The sequence below is a fragment of the Plecotus auritus genome, assembly GCF_963455305.1.
Source record: "Plecotus auritus genome assembly, chromosome: 1".
Classification (NCBI taxonomy): Eukaryota; Metazoa; Chordata; class Mammalia; order Chiroptera; family Vespertilionidae; genus Plecotus; species Plecotus auritus.
Window position 1 is genome coordinate 27,796,425 of NC_137770.1, and position 19,059 is coordinate 27,815,483.

The 19,059-nt window shown below is 46.6% G+C and overlaps 1 protein-coding gene across 2 annotated transcripts in view; it reads left to right on the plus strand.

The window, feature by feature from the left end:
- The window catches only part of DPF3 (double PHD fingers 3), a 261,634-nt gene that overhangs the window by 144,075 nt on the left and 98,500 nt on the right, over positions 1–19,059 (plus strand). For both annotated transcript variants that reach the window (XR_013960426.1, XM_080664984.1), the window contains exons 4-5: positions 3,700–3,827; positions 13,535–13,630. Coding sequence is in view for 1 of the 2 variants with exons in the window: in XM_080664984.1 (XP_080521110.1) it covers positions 3,700–3,827; positions 13,535–13,630 (224 nt within the window). In the remaining variant the exon portion in view is untranslated. The remainder of the gene's footprint in view (positions 1–3,699; positions 3,828–13,534; positions 13,631–19,059) is intronic.

The window sequence follows — 19,059 nt, forward strand, 5'->3', positions numbered from 1 at the left end:
GGCTAGGGTTTGACTTCAGGACTGTCTGAAAGCAGAACTTCTAGGAGCCAATGAAATATCTTGACAGTTAGGCAAGAATGATGCCACTATATTTCTCTGTAACCCTGGGAAAGTCTCCTTAGTCTCTCTGTGTCCACTTTCCTCATTAAGGGGTTGGACTTCAGATGCTATTTGAGGTTCCTTCTAGCTCATTTCATTGTTGCCATTTTGGTTTTCTTTCCCCTCTTGATTCTTCTACTGTGCCCATCTGGTAAAGGACCAGAAGACCAAGGGAATAGATTGAATTATAGGAAAGCAGGATGGAGAAATATTTAGCATGGGAGTAAGAGGGAGAAGGAGGAGGAGAAAGTTCAGTTGATGAGAAATTCTGTGTGAGTTCAGTACTGTGGTGACAAGGTGAACACCACATGGGATGTTCAGCTAGAACAGCCCAGAGCCATGCCCTCCACCTCAGCAGAGATCTGCCTTTTATCTCAAAATAGGAAAACTATGGAGAGAGCCTAGGAATGCAATGGAAATGTACAAAGTTCTGGAGAAAGACTTTCCAAGAGAGGCAAAATTAGGTGAATGGGTTCTGGAGGCAGATTGGGGTCAAGGCTGGACTTTATTCCTTACCAGCTGTGTGATATTAAGCAAGTTCTACACCTTCCTAAGCTGCAGTGTCTGCATCTATAAAATGGGATCACTGTACTTTCCTCTTGGGTGGTGGTGGGGATGAAGTAGCAATGACAGCTGTTGCATTTGGAATGTTTACTGTGTGCCAAGCCCCCTGCATATACACACAGATATCAACACCCACTAGGGCCATTAGGGCTCAGCCTGGGCCTGCAAACTACTAATAAGGATGCATTAAGTGGAGCTCTTGTCATGATCTTAATGGCCTCTAGAAAAGATGATTTGGTTGCATTCTTGCCCTACTGTGTTACTTTATTTTATTATTTAAAAATATATTTTTATTGATTTCAGACAGGAAGGGAGAGGGAGCGGGAGAGAAACATCAATGATGAGAATCATTGATTGGCTGCCTCCTGTACAACCCCCATTGGGGATCGAGCCTGCAACCTGGGGCATGTGCCCTAACCGGGAATCATACTGTGACTTTCTGGTTCATAGGTCGACATTCAACTTCTGAGCCATGCCAGTTGGGCCTACTGTGTTACTTTAGATGAAGTTACTTGTCTGAGCCTCTCAAGTGACTCATTTATAAAATGAGATGATTAAAACAGATGATCTGTAAGGTTGTTTTTTTTTTTTTCAGCTCAAAATGTACTATTCTGGAAGAAGGATTTATTTAGCGTTGAGAAGACTTAAGGGGATACTAAAATATGAACTTCAAATATATAGATATGAATGATTATTGTAAGTTTGAGGATGGTGAGCAGCTGTTCTCTTTTGACCTTGGGTAGGACATGAAGCGGCATACTTTAATTGTTTTAGACCTGGCATTTGGAAGCCTTCTCTGATTTGGGAGGAAGAATAATATGTCATTGGAGCAGGCTCTGAAGTTGTACACTCTGAACTCGTTAAAGCAGACAGTTGACTTTTTCTGACACTCAACTTCAATGTAACTTCACACAGGCCTTCCCTGATCCTGTGCTCTAAACAGACCCCCACCTATTCTTCCTTCACATTTCAGTCTGTTGGTTTCCTCCAAAGCTCTTATTACAGTTTGTAATTGCATGTTTATTTTGGATTTAGTGTTTAGTGTCTCCCTCTTTAGATTGTAAACTACCTGAAGGCCAGGACTGTCTTTGTTCGGCTCCCCTCCTGTGTACCTAGTTCCAGCACAGCAGTTGTCACGTGGCAGTGCCTGGTCAATAATTGTTGCATGACTAGATGGGTGGATGAGTTTCAGAGGTGGTTGATTTGGTGGCATCGCTTCTTGATGGAGTTGGGTCCTCTGCTTGCCTTTATCAGTGAGAGAAATCCCAGAGACCTTGTCTCGCAAGGGACATTACATACTGTTCCTTCTTCCCACTTTCTTCTGGGGCTGGTCACCATGGACAGGTATTTCTTGCATTTTAATGGGTTGCTTAGTGCCCTTTTCCTGTGGACTGGTCAGCCTGTAGCTGGTTTTGGTAGAGGAGTGGAAGGGGTAGGTAGAGTTCCATTTGAGTCAGAACAGAGCCCAGGGAAGCAGGGCTTGATCTTGCTTATTATTTCCATTTGCTCCCCCAGATCCACTCTCTGTCCCTTTTTATACCGTCCTGGGCTCCAGGAAGTTGACCTCTGTGGGCTGCGTCAACATGGATCCCTTGCTCTCTGGCTTCTGGTTGAGGCTGGCCAGTGGGAGGGCAGGGCAGGAAGATGAGGATGGAAGGAGAGAGAGGCTGGGCTATGTGTCCCCATGCCTCCGTGCTGTGAACCTCTCTGACCCCAGAGCTCAGCAGAGGGGGAGGGAGGCTCCTCTGCTGCAAGCACTGCTCCTTTCTGGGAGCTCTGCTGTGGCGCCCCCTCCAGGTTCTTGCAAACACTCCACTCTGTCCCTCCAGGAATAGCAGTGATAATGACTCCCCACTGTTAACTCTCCTGGGCTGTTTCACCACCCCCCTTTGTTCCCTTTGTCTGCCCACACCTCTGTGAAGAGTCCCTACACTAATCTCTCAATCCCCCATACAACCTGGCCATTCATTTCCTCTGACTGTTTTGTAGGGCACCATTCCCCCATATTCTTGCACCCATTTTATCTATACAGAGCAGGGACCTCATATCTAATGGTCAGGGGTGGCCATGAGGTACAGGATCCGAGGAGAGGTTGGAGGGATATTTTGTAGTAAGTCCAGATATGATCACTTGTACCTGAGGTTTCTGTTTTTAATGAAACAACAAAAAAACAAACCTTCCTTTGAGTTAGCAGTTTCGGGGACATACTGAGAAAGGGATTCAGCTTCTTTCTGGTGTCTCTCCTGGGCAGGGCCGGCGCTGGCTGCCACTGCTCAGCTGGCTCCATGACCTCAAGCCCCAGGTAGCCGATCAGACTCCTGATGTCTTCAGAAAAAACGCCCTGGTGTGCGGACTCTGCAGCTCCCAGCTGCGGATCGGGCCTTGCTCTTTTTCTTCCCATGGCTTTGCAGGCCTTCGCTTCCCTGGTGAGTTCTTAAGCACAGCCTCTGAGGTTGAAATAGCTGTTCATGGAGCAGACCTGAGCTGGCAGCCAGCATGGCTGAGGGGAGGTCACCGAGTTGCCAAACGAGAGGTGGGCCGGAGGGAGAGAGTAAGATGTGAGGCTGGCATTGATGCGCCGCGTTAGAGTTTTCAAACAACTTAAATGTAAAGGAGCACATTTTTGCCCCACAAAATGGCCATGTGGGGTACTTGGCACTGTTATCCTCACTTTGTAGATGCAGAAAAGGTCTGTGGGGTCCTTGAGTGCTTTGCGCAAAGTCCCAGGGCTGGAGAGTGGCAGAAGCTGGACTGAGACCCAGGCTGTCTGATCCCATATCCATCCGGCGCCCTTTCTGCTCTACCTCTGCCATCTCTGAGGGTGCAGGCAGGGCTGGAATCGACCTGGACCCAGGGATTGTGAGCTGGACCCAGAAAAGCTGGACCTAACTGCATTGTCCTGCTCCATGTGAAGGAGAGGCTACAGGCGGCCTCGAGCCTTACCCAGGAGCTCTGGTTCCTGCGTGCCCTCAGGGCCATCTCCTGCCCCTCCTGCTTCTAGTGGCCTGACCCTGCTTTTCTGTTCTTGTTTTTCAGAAGTAGAGCTGCCCCTGAAGAAGGATGGGTTCACCTCAGAGAGTACCACACTAGAAGCCTTGCTCCGAGGCGAGGGGGTTGAGAAGAAGGTGGACACCAGAGAGGAGGAGAGCATCCAGGAAATACAGGTATTTCTGTGCCCGCTCGGGGAGGAGGGCGCGCTCAGAGCATCGCTGGGGACTCTAGTACCGGCTTGGGTCCTCCTCTCAAGGGCCAGGGCTGCATCTCAAGTTGCCTCGTGGCACTATTGCAGGAAACTTGCACATTCTTTTCTGATTTAACATGTCTCTGGGAGGAAGTCATTGTTCCTCTCAAATCCGTTTCTCTTCCTTGATCTACTTGTTTATGTACTCAAAATATATCTTGGGGGCCTGTTGTATGACAGGCATGGTGCCACGTCCTGGGGGCTCTGTGGTGAGCAAAACAGATGGAGTCCTCACCCCCTGTGGAGCGAACAGTTCATAGTCCAGGCTCAAAACCTCAGTGTTGTCTGCATTGGCTGGTGCCAAATGAGTCCCTGCCTCACCCGGCCCCGCCTCACACTCCTCCCTGGGCTATAGTTCCCTCAGTTCTTCCTCAGCACCTCCCACACCTCCCTCAAGGCCAGTGTAGGAGTCACCCTCCGGGCAGGGTGGGTATCCCCATGTGTTCACACTAGGAAGGCTCTCTGCCAGCGAGATTACTAGTATAATGGTGGGCTCTGACCATTCCTTAACTATTTGTCTTGAATCCATTGTTGAATATAAAGATTGGCACAGTGTTGTAATAATGTTAAATAATACAAATATTAAATAATAATGTGAATAATGAAATACAATTAAAATCACATTTCTATTAAATTTATATTTTAATGTTTTATGTTATGATATTTTATATATTTATTAATTTCACATCCAATTTAATATTTACACATTAATTTACCAACATTATAATTAAATCAGTAACAGCTGCATGTTTTGTGTGCTCCATGGTATTTCCAGTCTGAGTTCCATCGAGTCAGGGAATATGTGGCTGTGCTCACCACTCACCCTCGGGTCTGGCATGTGCCCAGCAGAGTGAGGTCTCAGAAAATGTTGAGTCTAGTCACTTCTACCATCCCTGTGTCAGATGAGTGGCCAAGTCTTTTCCATTTAGTTGTCACAGCATGGCTTATGGTTGTTCCTTCCTCGACCTCACAGAGCCCCAGCCCTAGTACAGATCCTTATTAACCGTCACTTTTATTCGTCTGACACACCTTGGAGTGATCTTCCATGCCTGTCTTCCTCTCCCATCCAACCTCCAATTCATCAGGAATCCCGCCCACTGTGCCCGCAACAAACACCCAGGGCATAGCCCCTTCCCGTCACATCCACTGCTACTCCCCTGGCCCACGCCGCTCCCATCTCCTGTCTGACCTGCTGTGAATGCTTTCCAAATGGTCCCCCCTGCTAATTTTAACATTTAAGTCGGATCCTGTCATTCCTGTGCTCAAGGCCCTCCAAGGGCTCCTGTTCTCCCAGAGCAAGTCAAGGCCCTCTACCTCTCTCTGACTCCTGCTTCCCTTTCCCTTTCTCACTCTGCTCCAGGCACCCGCCTCTCTGTGCTACTAAGGAGCACACTTGTCACACCCTGCGTCTGGCTTCGCTCTGGTGTTTCCTCTGCTGGCAGCTGTTGTCTGTCTCCCTCACCTTCCTCAAGTGTTTGCTTCTATCTCATCTCCTCTTTCTCCGAGGTGCATGTATCCTGACCACTGGCCCCTGTGTGGAATACCACATCCTGTGCCCTGCTCCCCTCCCCAGCACTCCCCACATTCTCCTGTTCTGCTTTTCTTTTCCTTCCCTCCACAGCTTTTTACCACTGTCTAGTACTTTGTTTTCTGTTTTCCACCAAAAGAATGCCAACTCCTCAAGAGCAGGAGTCTTTGTCTGTCTTGCTCATAATATATCTCAAGCACCCAGACAATGCCTGGCACACACTAAATATTTAATGAGCGGAGCCTGAGTGGACAGATCCCCCAAGTCCCATCCCCAGTCCTTTCCCTCTCCAGCACGGCCTGCTTTCCGAGCCGATCTTTCATCCCAAAACAGTTCCTCCTGTGCCACCCCGTTGCTGAAGAACAGTGAAAACACGTTTGTTTCCTACGAAATAAATCCAGAATGACGAGTGTGTCCTTCTGGGGCCTCTTCTCTCTGCTCCTAACCTGGATTTCAGGCTTATTTCCCACTACTCCTTTCCCCGCTGTTCTTCAGCCTTCTTCCCTCTGTGCCTGTGGTCATGCTGTGTCCTTTATCCGCGGTGCCTTTCTTCCTTCTCCACGTGCACCAGTCCCACCCATCGTTTAGGCTTGGCTCCAATGCCACCTTCCCCATGAAGCCTTTGGTCACCTCCCCACAGCTGGACAGTCTCTTCTTGCCTCTGGCATTTAGGGTATTCTAGTACCGTTTTGTGTGTTTTTTTTTTTTTTTGCTATTCATGTATTACCCTCCATTTTTGGACTTTCAGATCTTTGAAGTCAACATCTGTCACATCTGTATTGCCCATTCGAGTAATTTTTGCTCATTTGGTGTAATGTGCCTGAGTCGGTGAGTGGGGTAGAACCATTGCCCAGAAGCCTTGATGCTCTAGGGTCTGGTGGCCCTTCCCCTTTACAGCTGGTGGTGGGTTTAGTTCTCAGGCAGCACTGGGCTAACTTATGGGTTGTTACTGTGGACTCACCATCATCCTCACCATCATTCCTCCCTAATATAAACCAAATATCGACTATGTACAGAGCATTGGGCTACCATCTTCTGTGCTAGAAGCTGAAACCAGGACCATAAGCCAAGTAAATTTACATGTTTTTATTGGCTTTGCTATTTTAAGTACGTATGTAGTAAAGGGACAGTTTTGTTAGTATTTTTCATTCATTCATTCATTCATTCATTCATTTGACCAAAGTTTATTCCGTGCCTTCTCTGAGCAGGCACTGTGCTAGGTTCCAGGGAAAGAGATAAACCACCAAGAGAGACCTTATATTCTGGTGTGACATATAGACAGAAAGCAAGGAAACAAATAGAATAGTTGCATTTCAGGACCAATGCTATGAAAAGAACAGAATATGAAGATGCAGTTATAAGAGAACAAATATTTTAAGGAGTGTCCTAAGGGAGATGTGAATTTAACCTCAGTCCTAAGGGATGAGAAGGAGCCAGCAAAACGAGGGCTTTAGGGAAGAGCTTTCTGGGCAGAGGAACAGTTTGCTCGAAGGCACAGGTAAATCTCAGCTGGTGTTGAAAGAACAGAGGGCTTGTGTGGCGGGAGCACAGTGCCAGGGAGACAAAGGCCTAGGATGGCGTTGGAGGGGTGAGTGGGCCAGACCACCCCAGCCTCCCAGGACATAGGAGAGGCTCTTGATTTCATGAGAAATGAAAAAGGAAGCCACATGGAGGATTTTAATCAGGGCGATGAATTTGTGTTTCATTAAGATCCCTCTGGCCCTCACGTGGAGGGGAGACTGTCTACAGGGCCAACGTTGGAAGGAGGGAAGTCAGGAGATTTCTACAGTGTTCCACACCAGAGATAATGGAATATATACTTTTACTTTTTTTGTTAATCCTCACCTGAAGATATTTTTCCATTGATTTTTAGAGAGTTGAGTGGGGGGGGGGGGGGGAGGAAGAGAGAGAGAGATTGGTTGTCTTCCTTGTGTGCCCCCACCCAGGGATCGAACCTGCAGCCCAGGTATATGCCCTTGACTGGGAATTGAACCTAGACCCTTCGATCTGTGAGCTAATATTCTATCTGCTGAGCCACACCGGCCAGGGCTGATAATGGAATCTTTAAATAAGAATTTCTTCTTTTTTAAAAAACACAACCACATACCATTGTGATCATCACCGTAAAGACTGTTTAGAGTAACAGGGAGAAAGTTATTTTAAAATGTGTTCATTTCCCAGATAATGTCCTTGAACGGGAAGATCAGCTGCATCTCTAGTTGGACACCTCTGCCCTTCACTCCCAATACAGGATACCCCTCTTCCGCCCTCACCCTGAATATGGCCTTTGTTTGTTAGAAACTATTGCCTCCTCCCGAGTTATGGAGAGAGGCTTCTGGTATCAGGGCCTTGGTGCAGGAAATGCAAACACACAGGGCGGGTGCTGTCACATCTGAGGACTGGCTCACACACAGGTGGTTCTAGAGACACAGGGAAGGAAGCTGATGGGAAGAGGGAGGGATGGAGCCTGGGGGAGAAGTCAGTTTACTCCTGGACATTGAGGCTGTGTAGCACTTCTGGAGGCTAGCTCAGCTGCCTTCCTTCACCAGTCTTTCACTTTCCAACCTAGAATCCATGTCACAGGTAATAAATATCTTCATAGTAAAAATGAGAGGAGTCAGAATTGTGCTTAGGTGCTAGAGGCAATGACCTTTAAATTCGAGGCACTTAGAACTTACAATGATTAAATGACTTCAAGACTCAGAAAGTTTCAAGATGGCTGTACGACCAGTAAGAACAGTCGGAATAACTACATCTTTTTACCGAAGGCTGCAGAGCATTTTACTAGTCCTTGTCTTGCTTGACTTTTGCTCATATTCCTACTTTCTGTTCAAAAGCTAAGATGCAGGGAGGCTAGGAGGCTTGCTCTGGGCCTGCACCAGCGTCTCCTGGCTGCAGGCCAGAGGTCGTGTCCAGCAGACAGTGCCCCTCAGTTAGATGGCTAAGGTTGGCACAGAGACTCATAAGTGCTGTCAGCTGATGACTTCCTGGGTAAACCGAGTAGAGAAGCCAGAGAAGAATTTACTAGACTGGTTTTGAGTTCTTTGGGAGGGTTTGGTAATTAGCAGTATCCTGACCCCTGTGATTGGAAGAGAATTCTCTGACAAGGAGGCAGTGGGAGAAGGTCACTGGTAACTTAATTCCTGGGCTTCCTGCTTTGCGGGCAGGCCAAAGGCATTGTCCAGGAGGCCACTTGGACAATGATGGTGATACCAGATGTTGGTGTGGTAGGTGCTGCTTTTTAAGCCTTTTCATGGCTGTGTGATTGTCATACCGTCACCACAGAGTGGATGCTGTTTGTTATCCTTTTTTTTTTTTTTTAAAGAAATATGTTTTTTTTTTGTTTGTTTTTTAAATATTTTATTGATTTTTTACAGAGAGGAAGGAAGAGTGATAGATAGTCAGAAACATCGATCAGCTGCCTCTTGCACACCTCCTACTGGGGATGTGCCCGCAACCAAGTTACATGCCCTTGACCGGAATCGAACCTGGGACCTTTCAGTCCGCAGGCTGACGCTCTTCCACTGAGCCAAACCGGTTTTGGCTGTTTGTTATCCTTTATAACACAGGGTCCACCACTTTGGTAGCCTCATCTTATGCCAGTCTCTTCCTGAGCCACTGAGTTCTGGTCAGTCACATGGGCCTCTTTTCTGCTCCCTGCCTCAGGGAGTTTGCTCATGCTGTTCCGCTGCCTGGAATACTTCCCTCTCTTTCTTCTCCCTGTCTTCCTTCCAACGCTAGTCTTTCTTTCCTTTAGAGCTCAACTTGCTTAGGTCACTTTCTCAGGGAAGCCCTACCTGACCCTCAGATTAGTTAGCTTTCCTTCTAACACCCTCTAGTAGCAGCTGGAACTTGCTTGTCACTGTTATTTATAGAAGTTGTAATTACGTGGTTATATATGTTGTTTAAATCTGTCCTCCATTCACTAGACTTTCAAAATCTATGTGGAGCCAGGACTGTAGCCGTTTTCTGGCTTGTCTAGCATAGCACCTGCTATGTAGTCAGCACTAGACAAATGTTTGTTGGTTGAATGAGTGAGTGAGTTTCTGTTTTATAATTAGGAAAACAGGCATGAAGAGAAGATGACTCAGCCTAGGTCACACTGTGAGCCCATAAAGAAACCCCAGGGTCCCTGACATGGAGTCCAGTGAGCTCCATGCTTTTCCCCCTTATCCCACTCCCACTCTGGGGGCTGGGTCCTCTGCCACAATCTCTTATCTTTTCCTTATACCTAGAGATGTAAATCTCCCTCAACTGGAGTGAGGTGCTCAGGTTCCCTACAGGAAGGGTATGCTGGAATACACCTTGGAAACTTCAGACACAGGGCTGAGAAACAGATGGGAAACTCTGAGCTGATGAACCTGACCTTGCTTTGGTCATGGATTTTCTGTATGGTATTGAGCAGTCAAATCTGTTTTCAGTTTATTTATTTACTAGAGGCCCGGTGCATGAAATTTGTGCCTGGGGGGAGGGGGGGTGGTGTCCCTCAGCCCAGCCTACACCCTCTCCAATCTGGGACCCCTCTCACAATCCAGGACTGCTGGCTTCCAACTGCTCACCCGCCTGCCTTCCTGATTGCCCCTAACCACTTCTGCCTGCCAGCCTGATCACCCCCTAACCACTCCCCTGCCAGCCTGATTGATGCCTAACTGCTCCCCTGCCAGCCCGATTGCCCCTAACTGCCCTCTCCTGCAGGCCTGGTCACCCCTAACTGCCCTCCCCTGCAGGCCTGGGTCCCCCCCAACTGCCCTTCCCTGCAGGCCTGGTCGCCCCCAACTTCCCTCCTCTGCCAGCCTGGTCACCCCTAACTGCCCTCCCCTGCAGGCTTGATAGCCCCCAACTGCCCTCCCTTGCAGGCCTGGTCCCTCCCAACTGCCCTCCCCTGCTGGCCTGATCACCCACAACTGCCCTCCCTTGCCGACCTGGTCCCTCCCAACTGCCCTCCCCTGCTGGCCATCTTGTGGCGGCCATCTTGTGTCCACATGGGGGCAGCCATCTTGTGTGTTGGAGTGATGGCCAATCTGCATATTACTCTTTTATTAGATAGGATAGAGGCCTGGTGCACGGGTGGGGGCCGGCTGGTTTGCCCTGAAGGGTGTCCCGGATCAGGGTGGGGGTTCCCTTGGGGTGTGGGACGGCCTGGGCGAGGGGCCTGTGGTGGTTTGCAGGCTGGCCACGCCCCCCGATGACCCAAGCAGAGGTCCTGGTATCTGGGATTTATTTATCTTCTATAATTGAAACTTTGTAGCCTTAAGTGGAGGCCTGGGCCTGCCAGGGTGTGCGGAAAGCTTGGCTTCCTCCATTGCCAGGGAAATCCAAGCCTCCTGCTTGCTCCGTGGCCACAGCCATCTTGGTTGGGTTAATTTGCATACTCACTCCTGATTGGCTGGTGGGCGTGGCTTGTGGGTGTAACGGAGCGATGGTTAATTTGCATATTACTCTTTTATTAGATAGGATTTATTTTTAATCCTCACTCTAGAACATGTTTTCGATTGATTTTAGAGAGAGAGAAAAGGGGCGGGGGGAGAGAGAGAGAGAGAGAGAGAGAGAGAGAGAGAGAGGTGAGAGAAACATTAATTGGTTTCCTCCTGTGAACACCCCAACCGGGGATCGAACATACAACCTAGGTATGTGCCCTGACTGGGATTCTAACCTGCAACCTTTTGGTGTACATAATGATGCTCCTACCAATGGAGCCATCCAACCAGGGCTAGGCTTAGTTTATTCTCCTGCAAAATGGAAATGAGATTCTCTTCTACAACGACAGAGCCGTTGGAGAGAGAGAATGAAATTTATGTCTTTAAGCTCCATGATAAGTAATGTTCTGTAATGAAAATAGACCCATTTTTTTTTTCTTAAAAAATAACAATGGGTGATTAAGAACAACACATTAATGTCAAATTCTGGTCAGATGAACAGGAAGTTACTTGTTTTCATCAAACAGGGCAGGGTTCCAGCATGGCAGGGAAAGGAGAAACCTATTTTCATATTTAGAAACAAAAGGAAAATTACTTAAAGTAAGTTTTGACAAACTTGGGTCCACACAGAAAATTGCTCCTACCAGAGTATTTTCTTTCTAATTGTTTAAAGTATTACATATGTCTCCTTTCCCCGCCTCCCCCGATTGACCCCCCCCCCCCCCCCCTGCCCGCTACTTCCCCGCCCCAGGGCATGTCCAAACCGCCTTAGTGTCTGTGTCCATTGGTTATGCTAATATGCATGCATACAAGTCCTTTGGTTGATCTCTAACCACCCCCTCCCCTGCCTTCTCTCTGAGGTTGGACGGTCTGTTCAGTGCTACCTTGTCTCTGGATCTATTTTTGTTCATCAGTTTATGTTGATCATTATATCCCACATATGAGTGAGATCATGTGATATTTACCTTTCTCTGACTGGCTTATTTCACTTAGCATAATGCTCTCCAGGTCCATCTATGCTGTTGCAAATGATAAAAGTTCCTTCTTTTTTATAGTGGCATAGTATTCCATTGTGTAGATGGACCAGTTTTTTAATCCAATCATCTGCTGATGGGCACTTAGGCTGTTTCCAAATCTTAGCTATTGTAAATTGTGCTGCTATGAACATGGGGGTGCATATATCCTTTCTGATTGGTGTTTCTGGTTTCTTGGGATATAGTCCTAGAAGTAGGATTACTGGGTCAAATGGGAACTCCATATTTTTTTTTTTTTTTTTTGAGGAAACTCCATACTGTTCTCCAGAGTGGCTGCACCGGTCTGCATTCCCACCAGCAGTGCACAAGGGTTCCTTTTTCTCCACATCCTCGCCAGCACTTGTCATTTGTTCATTTGTTGATGATAGCCATTCTGACAGGTGTGAGATGGTACCTCATTGTTGTTTTGATTTGCATCTCTTGGATGATTAGTGACTTTGAACATGTTTTCATGTTTCTTGGCCTTCTGTAGGTCCTCTTTCAAAAAGTGTCTACTTAGGTCCTTTGCCCATTTTTTGATTGGATTGTTTATCTTTTGTTAAGTTGTGTGAGTTCCCTGTAAATTTTGGAGATTAAACCCTTATCTGAAATAGCATTGGCAAATATGTTCTCCCATGCAGTGGGTTTTCTTGTTTTGTTGATGGGTTTCTTTTGCTGTGAAAAAGCTTTTTATTTTGATGTCATTCCATTTGTTTATTTTCTCCTTAGTTTCCTTTGCCCTAGGAGCTGTATTGGTAAAGATATTGCTACGATATATGTTGATATTTTGCTGCCTATGGAGTCTTTTAAGATTTTTTTTAAAAAATATATTTTATTGATATTTTACAGAGAGGAAGGGAGAGGGATAGAGAGCTAGAAACATCGATGAGAGAGAAACATCGATCAGCTGCCTCCTGCACACCTCCTACTGGGGATGTGCCCACAACCAAGGTACATGCCCTTGACCGGAATCGAACCCGGGACCCTTCAGCCCGCAGGCCGACGCTCTATCCACTGAGCCAAACCAGTTTCGGCAGTCTTTTAAGATTTTTATGGTTTCCCATCTTACATTTAAGTCCTTTAACCATTTTGAATTTGTGTATGGTGTAAGTTGGTAATCTAGTTTCATTTTTTTTTTTTTTTGCATATATCTGACCAAATTTCCCAGCACCATTTATTGAAGAGATGGTCTTGACTCCATTGTATGCTCTTGCCTCCTTTGTCAAATATTAATTGAGCATAATGGCTTGGGTTGTTTTCTGGGTTCTCTTTCTGTTTCATCGGTCTATATGTCTGTTCTTGTGCCAGTACCAGGCAGTTTTGAGAACTGTGGCTTTGTAATATAGCTTGATATCTGGTATTGTGATTCCTCCAACTTTGTTCTTCTTTCTCAGCATGGCTGTGGCTATTCAGGGTCTTTTTTTGAGAGTATTTTCTTTCTAAAAACACATCTTTGTCAGAAAGAGTTGTAAAAGTTCGGTGTTCTAGGTTGATTTGACTGGAAGGGGCCCAGAGGTTTGAAAGAGAATTGCTATTGCCAAGTGCTCAACTCTGGGCGGCATCTTCACTTTGTTAAAACACAGCAGAATGGGACACCCCCCAAATTAACCTTGATTCGTTTTCTCCTTTGCATTTTATTTCTTAACTCCTCTTTATTTTCTTGTCATTTCAGAGGGTCTTGGAAAATGATGAAAATGTAGAAGAAGGAAATGAAGAAGAGGATTTAGAAGAGGATATTCCTAAACGAAAGAACAGGACCAGAGGACGGGTAAGCTGGGATGCCAGGAGGGTTGAGAGAGATCAGGGAGGCGAGGTCCCTAACTTCAATGTCCCACTGCAACTAGAGAGAGACCACATCCATGGTCTTCCTTGCAGAATTCCCAGAGAGGAAAACACCAGAGGGCTCTGATCCCGGGTGATAGCCTGCAAGAGTTTAGAGCTGGCAAGAGGGAGAAGAGGCAGGGGGTGCCCTGAGGGGAGGGGGATGCTGAGGTTCTGGGGAAGGTTGGGGGTGGGTACCGAGGGAGGGTGGAGAATAAGGAAAATGTGACAGCTGTCCCTGTTTCTTGTCCATAAAAGAAGGCTGAAAGTTTCCTGCCCCTGGGGCTGCCCCAGAGTGACAGGGTCAGGACACCTACTTTGGGGTGTGTTCCATTAGGCCGAGAGTAGGCCCACAGCTGATGGTTCCCAAGCAGGTATGGCCTGGGCTTTGGAGGCTGGTGGAATGTGGCAAGAAAACACCAGAAACCTGGGAATAACAAAAAAAAATTCTGTGGTGGAAGAAATCCTATCTAATAAAGAGGAAATATGCAAATTGACCACCACACCACCACAAAGATAGCGGTGCCCAGTCCCCTCAGCCCCGCCAGAGTCCCCCAGTCCTTTCAGCTCTGCCAGGGGGATGGCAGGTGTGCTGTGCGGCCGGACCCGCCCTCAGCCCTCCACACAATGGCCGGCCCAAGGCGCAGGCAAGCCTCTGATGGCAGCTTCCCAGCCACCCAGGGCTGCCCGAGGCTCAGGTAACCAGGGCCGGCCAAGGCTTGCACTGCCGGCAGTGGCAGCAGCAGAGATGTGATGGGGGCATCGCCTTCCTCTGATCGCTGCGTCACCTCCCCCCCCCGAGGGCTCCCAGACTGTGAGAGGGGGCAGGCCAGGCTGAGGGACCCCCCCTCCAGTGCATGAATTTTCATGCACCGGGCCTCTAGTTAAAATATAAGAATGGCTCTTGTGGGGGAGGGAACCAAACCAGGGTGGTGGTCTCAGTATTCAGGTTGGTCCTCCAGAGTGCTCATGTTCAAGACCCAAGGGGCTTTTTGTGGTCAACCTCATGGGTCTGCAAGGGCATCTGGCAGTAACCAGGTGCAGAGGACCTCTGAGTGTAAACCACAGCTCTTCATCTAGAGAATTAACTCTTAGTCCTGTCTGGCTCCTTCAGGCTCTAGGCAGGACCCTATGTTTTTCATGGACAAGAGGCTAGTCCTGGGTGCACCGTGGGGAGTGAAGTATGGCATATCTCTCTATGTGGTTCCCATGCCTTAGAATACAGCAGAACCACCCGCAAAGCCTTTCAGGATGCAGGTCCCCAGGACCCAACCCCAGAAGTTCTGCTTTGGGAGGTCTGGGGTGGGGCCTGGAAAGCTATATCATAACGATAGGTCACTGGTACAAGTGCTCCAGCTCTGCCCACACTGAGCTGAATCGCTCCAACCTGTTGACAGAAGCCGGATTTTCTGAGTCTGGGGAGGGCAGCCCTTTGATGCTGCATACCGTATATAGTTGGCATCCCGCTTCAGCTATGATCCCCTTTTGACAGTCTTGTTATATCTGTTCTTTTCTTTCACTTTTTCTTGGTTTGCATGTTTTATTTTATTTAAAAAAATATTCGAGGATATTTTTTTCCCCATTGCTTTTTAGAAAGAGGGAAAGGGAGGGAGGGAGAGGGAGAGAGAAAGGGAGAAACATCAATGTGAGAGAGACATCTATTGGGCTGGGAAGTGAACTGGCAATCCAGGTATGTGCCCCTGACTGGGAACTGAACCCTCGACCCCTTGGTGTGTGGGCCAACACTCTAACCACGGAGCACACCGTCCAGGACTAGCATGTTGTACTTTTTTTTATGTGTGAAATATTTGAAAGCAATTCCTAGACATTTTATCATTTAACCTGCATATACCTCAGTGCATATCTCTAACATATCACTATCATACCTAATAAAAAGAACAACTATTCTAATATCTACTATCAAGTCTCTGATTACTTTTCTCTGCTGCACCCTCCCACACACATGTGTTTTTTTCTCCATGCCATTTATTTGTGGAAGAAGTTGGGTGGTTGGTCATGAGAAATTTCTCTCATTCTAGAGTTGGCAGACTGATACTATTTAAAGTGTTCCTCTGTCCTCTTTATTTCCTGAAAACTGGTGGTTTGATTAGATTCTTGATTAGATTTAGGATATTTATTCGTATAACTTTTTTTTGGTGGGGCAAGAATCTTTCCCAGGTGTGATGTATGCATCTTATTGCATCACATCAGGAGGCACATGTTGTCCAGGTGCTCTGCTTCTGGTGGTGCTAAGATTGATAGGTGGATTTGGGTGTTGTCAGCCCGATCTCCTTCTATAAGCTCCCCATTGAGTTTTCACCTAATTGTTTTAGCAGCCACTGATGAACTTGCCTCGATCCATGAGTTCATTGGAGGTTGCAAAATAATGAATATTGGATTCTATCATCAAAGGAGGCTTTAGAATGTAGAATTTCTGGGCTTTTTGTGAACTTCTAGAGTTGTGTGTCAACACCAAGCCTGCTTCCTTCCCTTCCCTCAGCCCAAACCAAACTTAGGCGAGTCGATTGTGGAAGGAGAATGGTCTTCACATCTTCTCCATTCCCAACCTAAGCATCAGTGATTGAACTCGCAGTCATTGAATATGAGAAGGGGGTCTTGGTAGGAACAATAGCGGTAGCAGCAGCAGCCATTTTACTTACTGTACTTACTGTATACCAGGCACTGTGATGGGCTAGTTACAGTACGAGCTGACACAGGGAGAATGATGACTGAGCACTTCATCTCCTGCACTGGCCACTGTGGCTGTGAGCACTTACAATGTTGCTGGTTCAGACTGAAATGTGCTGCAAGTGTAAAATACACACCAGATTTCAAACATATAGTACGAAAAGAATGCAGAACATCTTCATGTTTTTACATTGATTACATAGTGAAATGATAATATTTTGGCTATATTAGGTTAAGTAAAATGTATTATTGAAATTAATTGCACCTATTCATCTTTTTACTTAAAAAAAAAGTAAGATGTGTCTCCTGGAAAACTTAAGATGACATGTGTGGCTTGCATTGTATTTCTATTGGCCAGCACTGCTTCTTCCATTCCATAAGTTGGTATTATTATTTCCAGAGAGGTTAAGTAACTTGCTCAAGGTCATCCAACCTAGTAAGGAAGAAGTCAGGATTTGAACATACTCTGTGGTTTTTCCACTGGGTCACGTGTGGCCCAGTCCCTAGCATGTGGCCAGTGACCACTTTTTTGAATGAACCATTGAATGATGGGAAAAGAAAGAACAGTCATATTTCAGCTTGTGGGAGCTGAGAGAAGGTCTGGGGCTGGATGGGGCCTAGACCAGCTCCAGGCTCACCTTATGATGGCCAACGGGCAGTTGAATGGCTCTACATTGTGCAGTGACATTGTGGACCTGTCACCCATGGTGGGAGCCATGGGAGGACCCAGATGAGTGTAGGCGGGCCTGTCTGGCCTGGAATAAGTGTATGAAGCTGCACAATTAAGTCATCCTTTCCAGTGGTGTGTTCAAGCTGCTGTTGGCTCCTGGAGAACAGTCACATCCATTTCTGTTGCCAGGACTGAAAGGCAGTTTAAGGCCATGCATCTCAGCATCAGTATCACCTGGGAGATTGTTAGAAATGCAGGACCCCACACTTAACCCTAAATAGACTGGATGACAATCTGTCCTTTACTAAGACCCCCGGGTGCTTTGTGTGCTTATTGAGGAAGCCAGGCCTAAGGTAGTGTTTACAAGAACAGCCTCTGTCTTATTTGAACCATGAGTTCAAATCCCAGCTCCACCACTTAGTAGACTTTGGTTGAATTATGTAACCTCTGTGACCCTGACCAAATTATATATGAACTCTGAGCTTCAGTTTCTTCATCATTAAAATACACAGCCAATTTTGAGTGCTTAATAAAGGCTAGGTATTATTAGGAGGGTACACGCAAATGGAACAACAACTCTCAGAGTTCTGACAACGGAGATTCCCTGTATGGTGAAAGAAATTCAGACCCAACAATTAATGATTGTGTTTGTGGTAACTTTAGTCCAAGAAATATAAGCTCTTTAAAATTCATAAAATTCTTTGGAATCATCCATGTATTATCAATAAATAGATCAGTCAATCAATAGGGATTTATTGATGCATTGTGGTGTAGTTCAGTGCTTCTCAAACTTTAATGTGCATATGAAGCACTTGGTGATCTTACTAAGCTGCAAATTATGATGCGGTTGATCTTGGAGGTGGGTACTCAGATCTGGCCTGGTCTACAAGCTCTGGGCTGATGTCAGTGCTGCTGGTCTGAGGACCACACTTTAAATAGCAATGAGATAGAGCAGTGGTTCTAAATTTTTTTTTTTGAGGGGGGGTGTCTCAGGAATTCTTTACTTAAAAATAATGGAGGGACCCCCCAAAAGCTATTGTTATGGTAGGTTATAACTAGTGCTACTAATCAAAACAGAAAAAGGGTTAAATGTAAGTATTCACAAGCACACAGTGATGACCTCCTCATGTCCTTGGCCTCTAAAACTGTACTGTGCACTTGTGAGGGAATGAGAGTGAAAAATTTCAAAGATGTTTAGTACTATTACAAAATATTTTTGACATTGAAGACCTCCTGAAAGGGTCTCAGGGAACCCCAGGATTTCTTGAGATAATATTTGAAAACAATTGGTACAGAGGAACTAGCTCTCTGAGTCTGTCCCAGTTGAGGGCCTTTTACTTGTAGGAAATTTAACAGCTTAAGCAAAAATGGGAAGTATTTGAAAAGCTGCTGGGGCATTGCTCCAACTTTGAGCAATGTTTGAAGATTCAAACCTCAGGAAGGGCAAGAGAGTGGCAGGGATTCAGGACTGGGAAAGAGGAAAGCATCCTGGAACCTTCTGGCCTCTACTTCTTCATTCTTCTCTCGCACAACTGCCTTTTCTGTTTCTTTGTGCACATGACCCCCATGGCTCCTGAACTGATAGACCCCTAGGTCAGCTGGCCTGTACTAACCAACTGTTTTCCAATTCCAAGTTCTTTGGAACTAGAATCTGATTTGTCCAGCTTTGGTCAGGTGTCCACTCCTGAGCCAGCCAATCAGCTGTGGCCAGGCAGAGCAGTGCCATGTGGTACAGTCATGGCTGCCATGGCCTACCAGTGTGTGAATGAGAAATGGAGTGGAGTGGGTGGACACTTCTCAGAGAGGGAGAACTGGTTTCTTTTGGGTAATCAGCTTCGAAGCTTTCTATAACAGTCTGGAAACCTTGGTCCTGTTTCTTCTACTAGCTCTATGACTATGGACAAGTTGTGAACCCTCCCTGGACCTGTTTTATCAAGCACCAAATGGGAATAATACTATTTGCTCTAATTCAGAGGTTATTGTAGGAATTAAATGAACTAATATATGGGAAAGAGCTT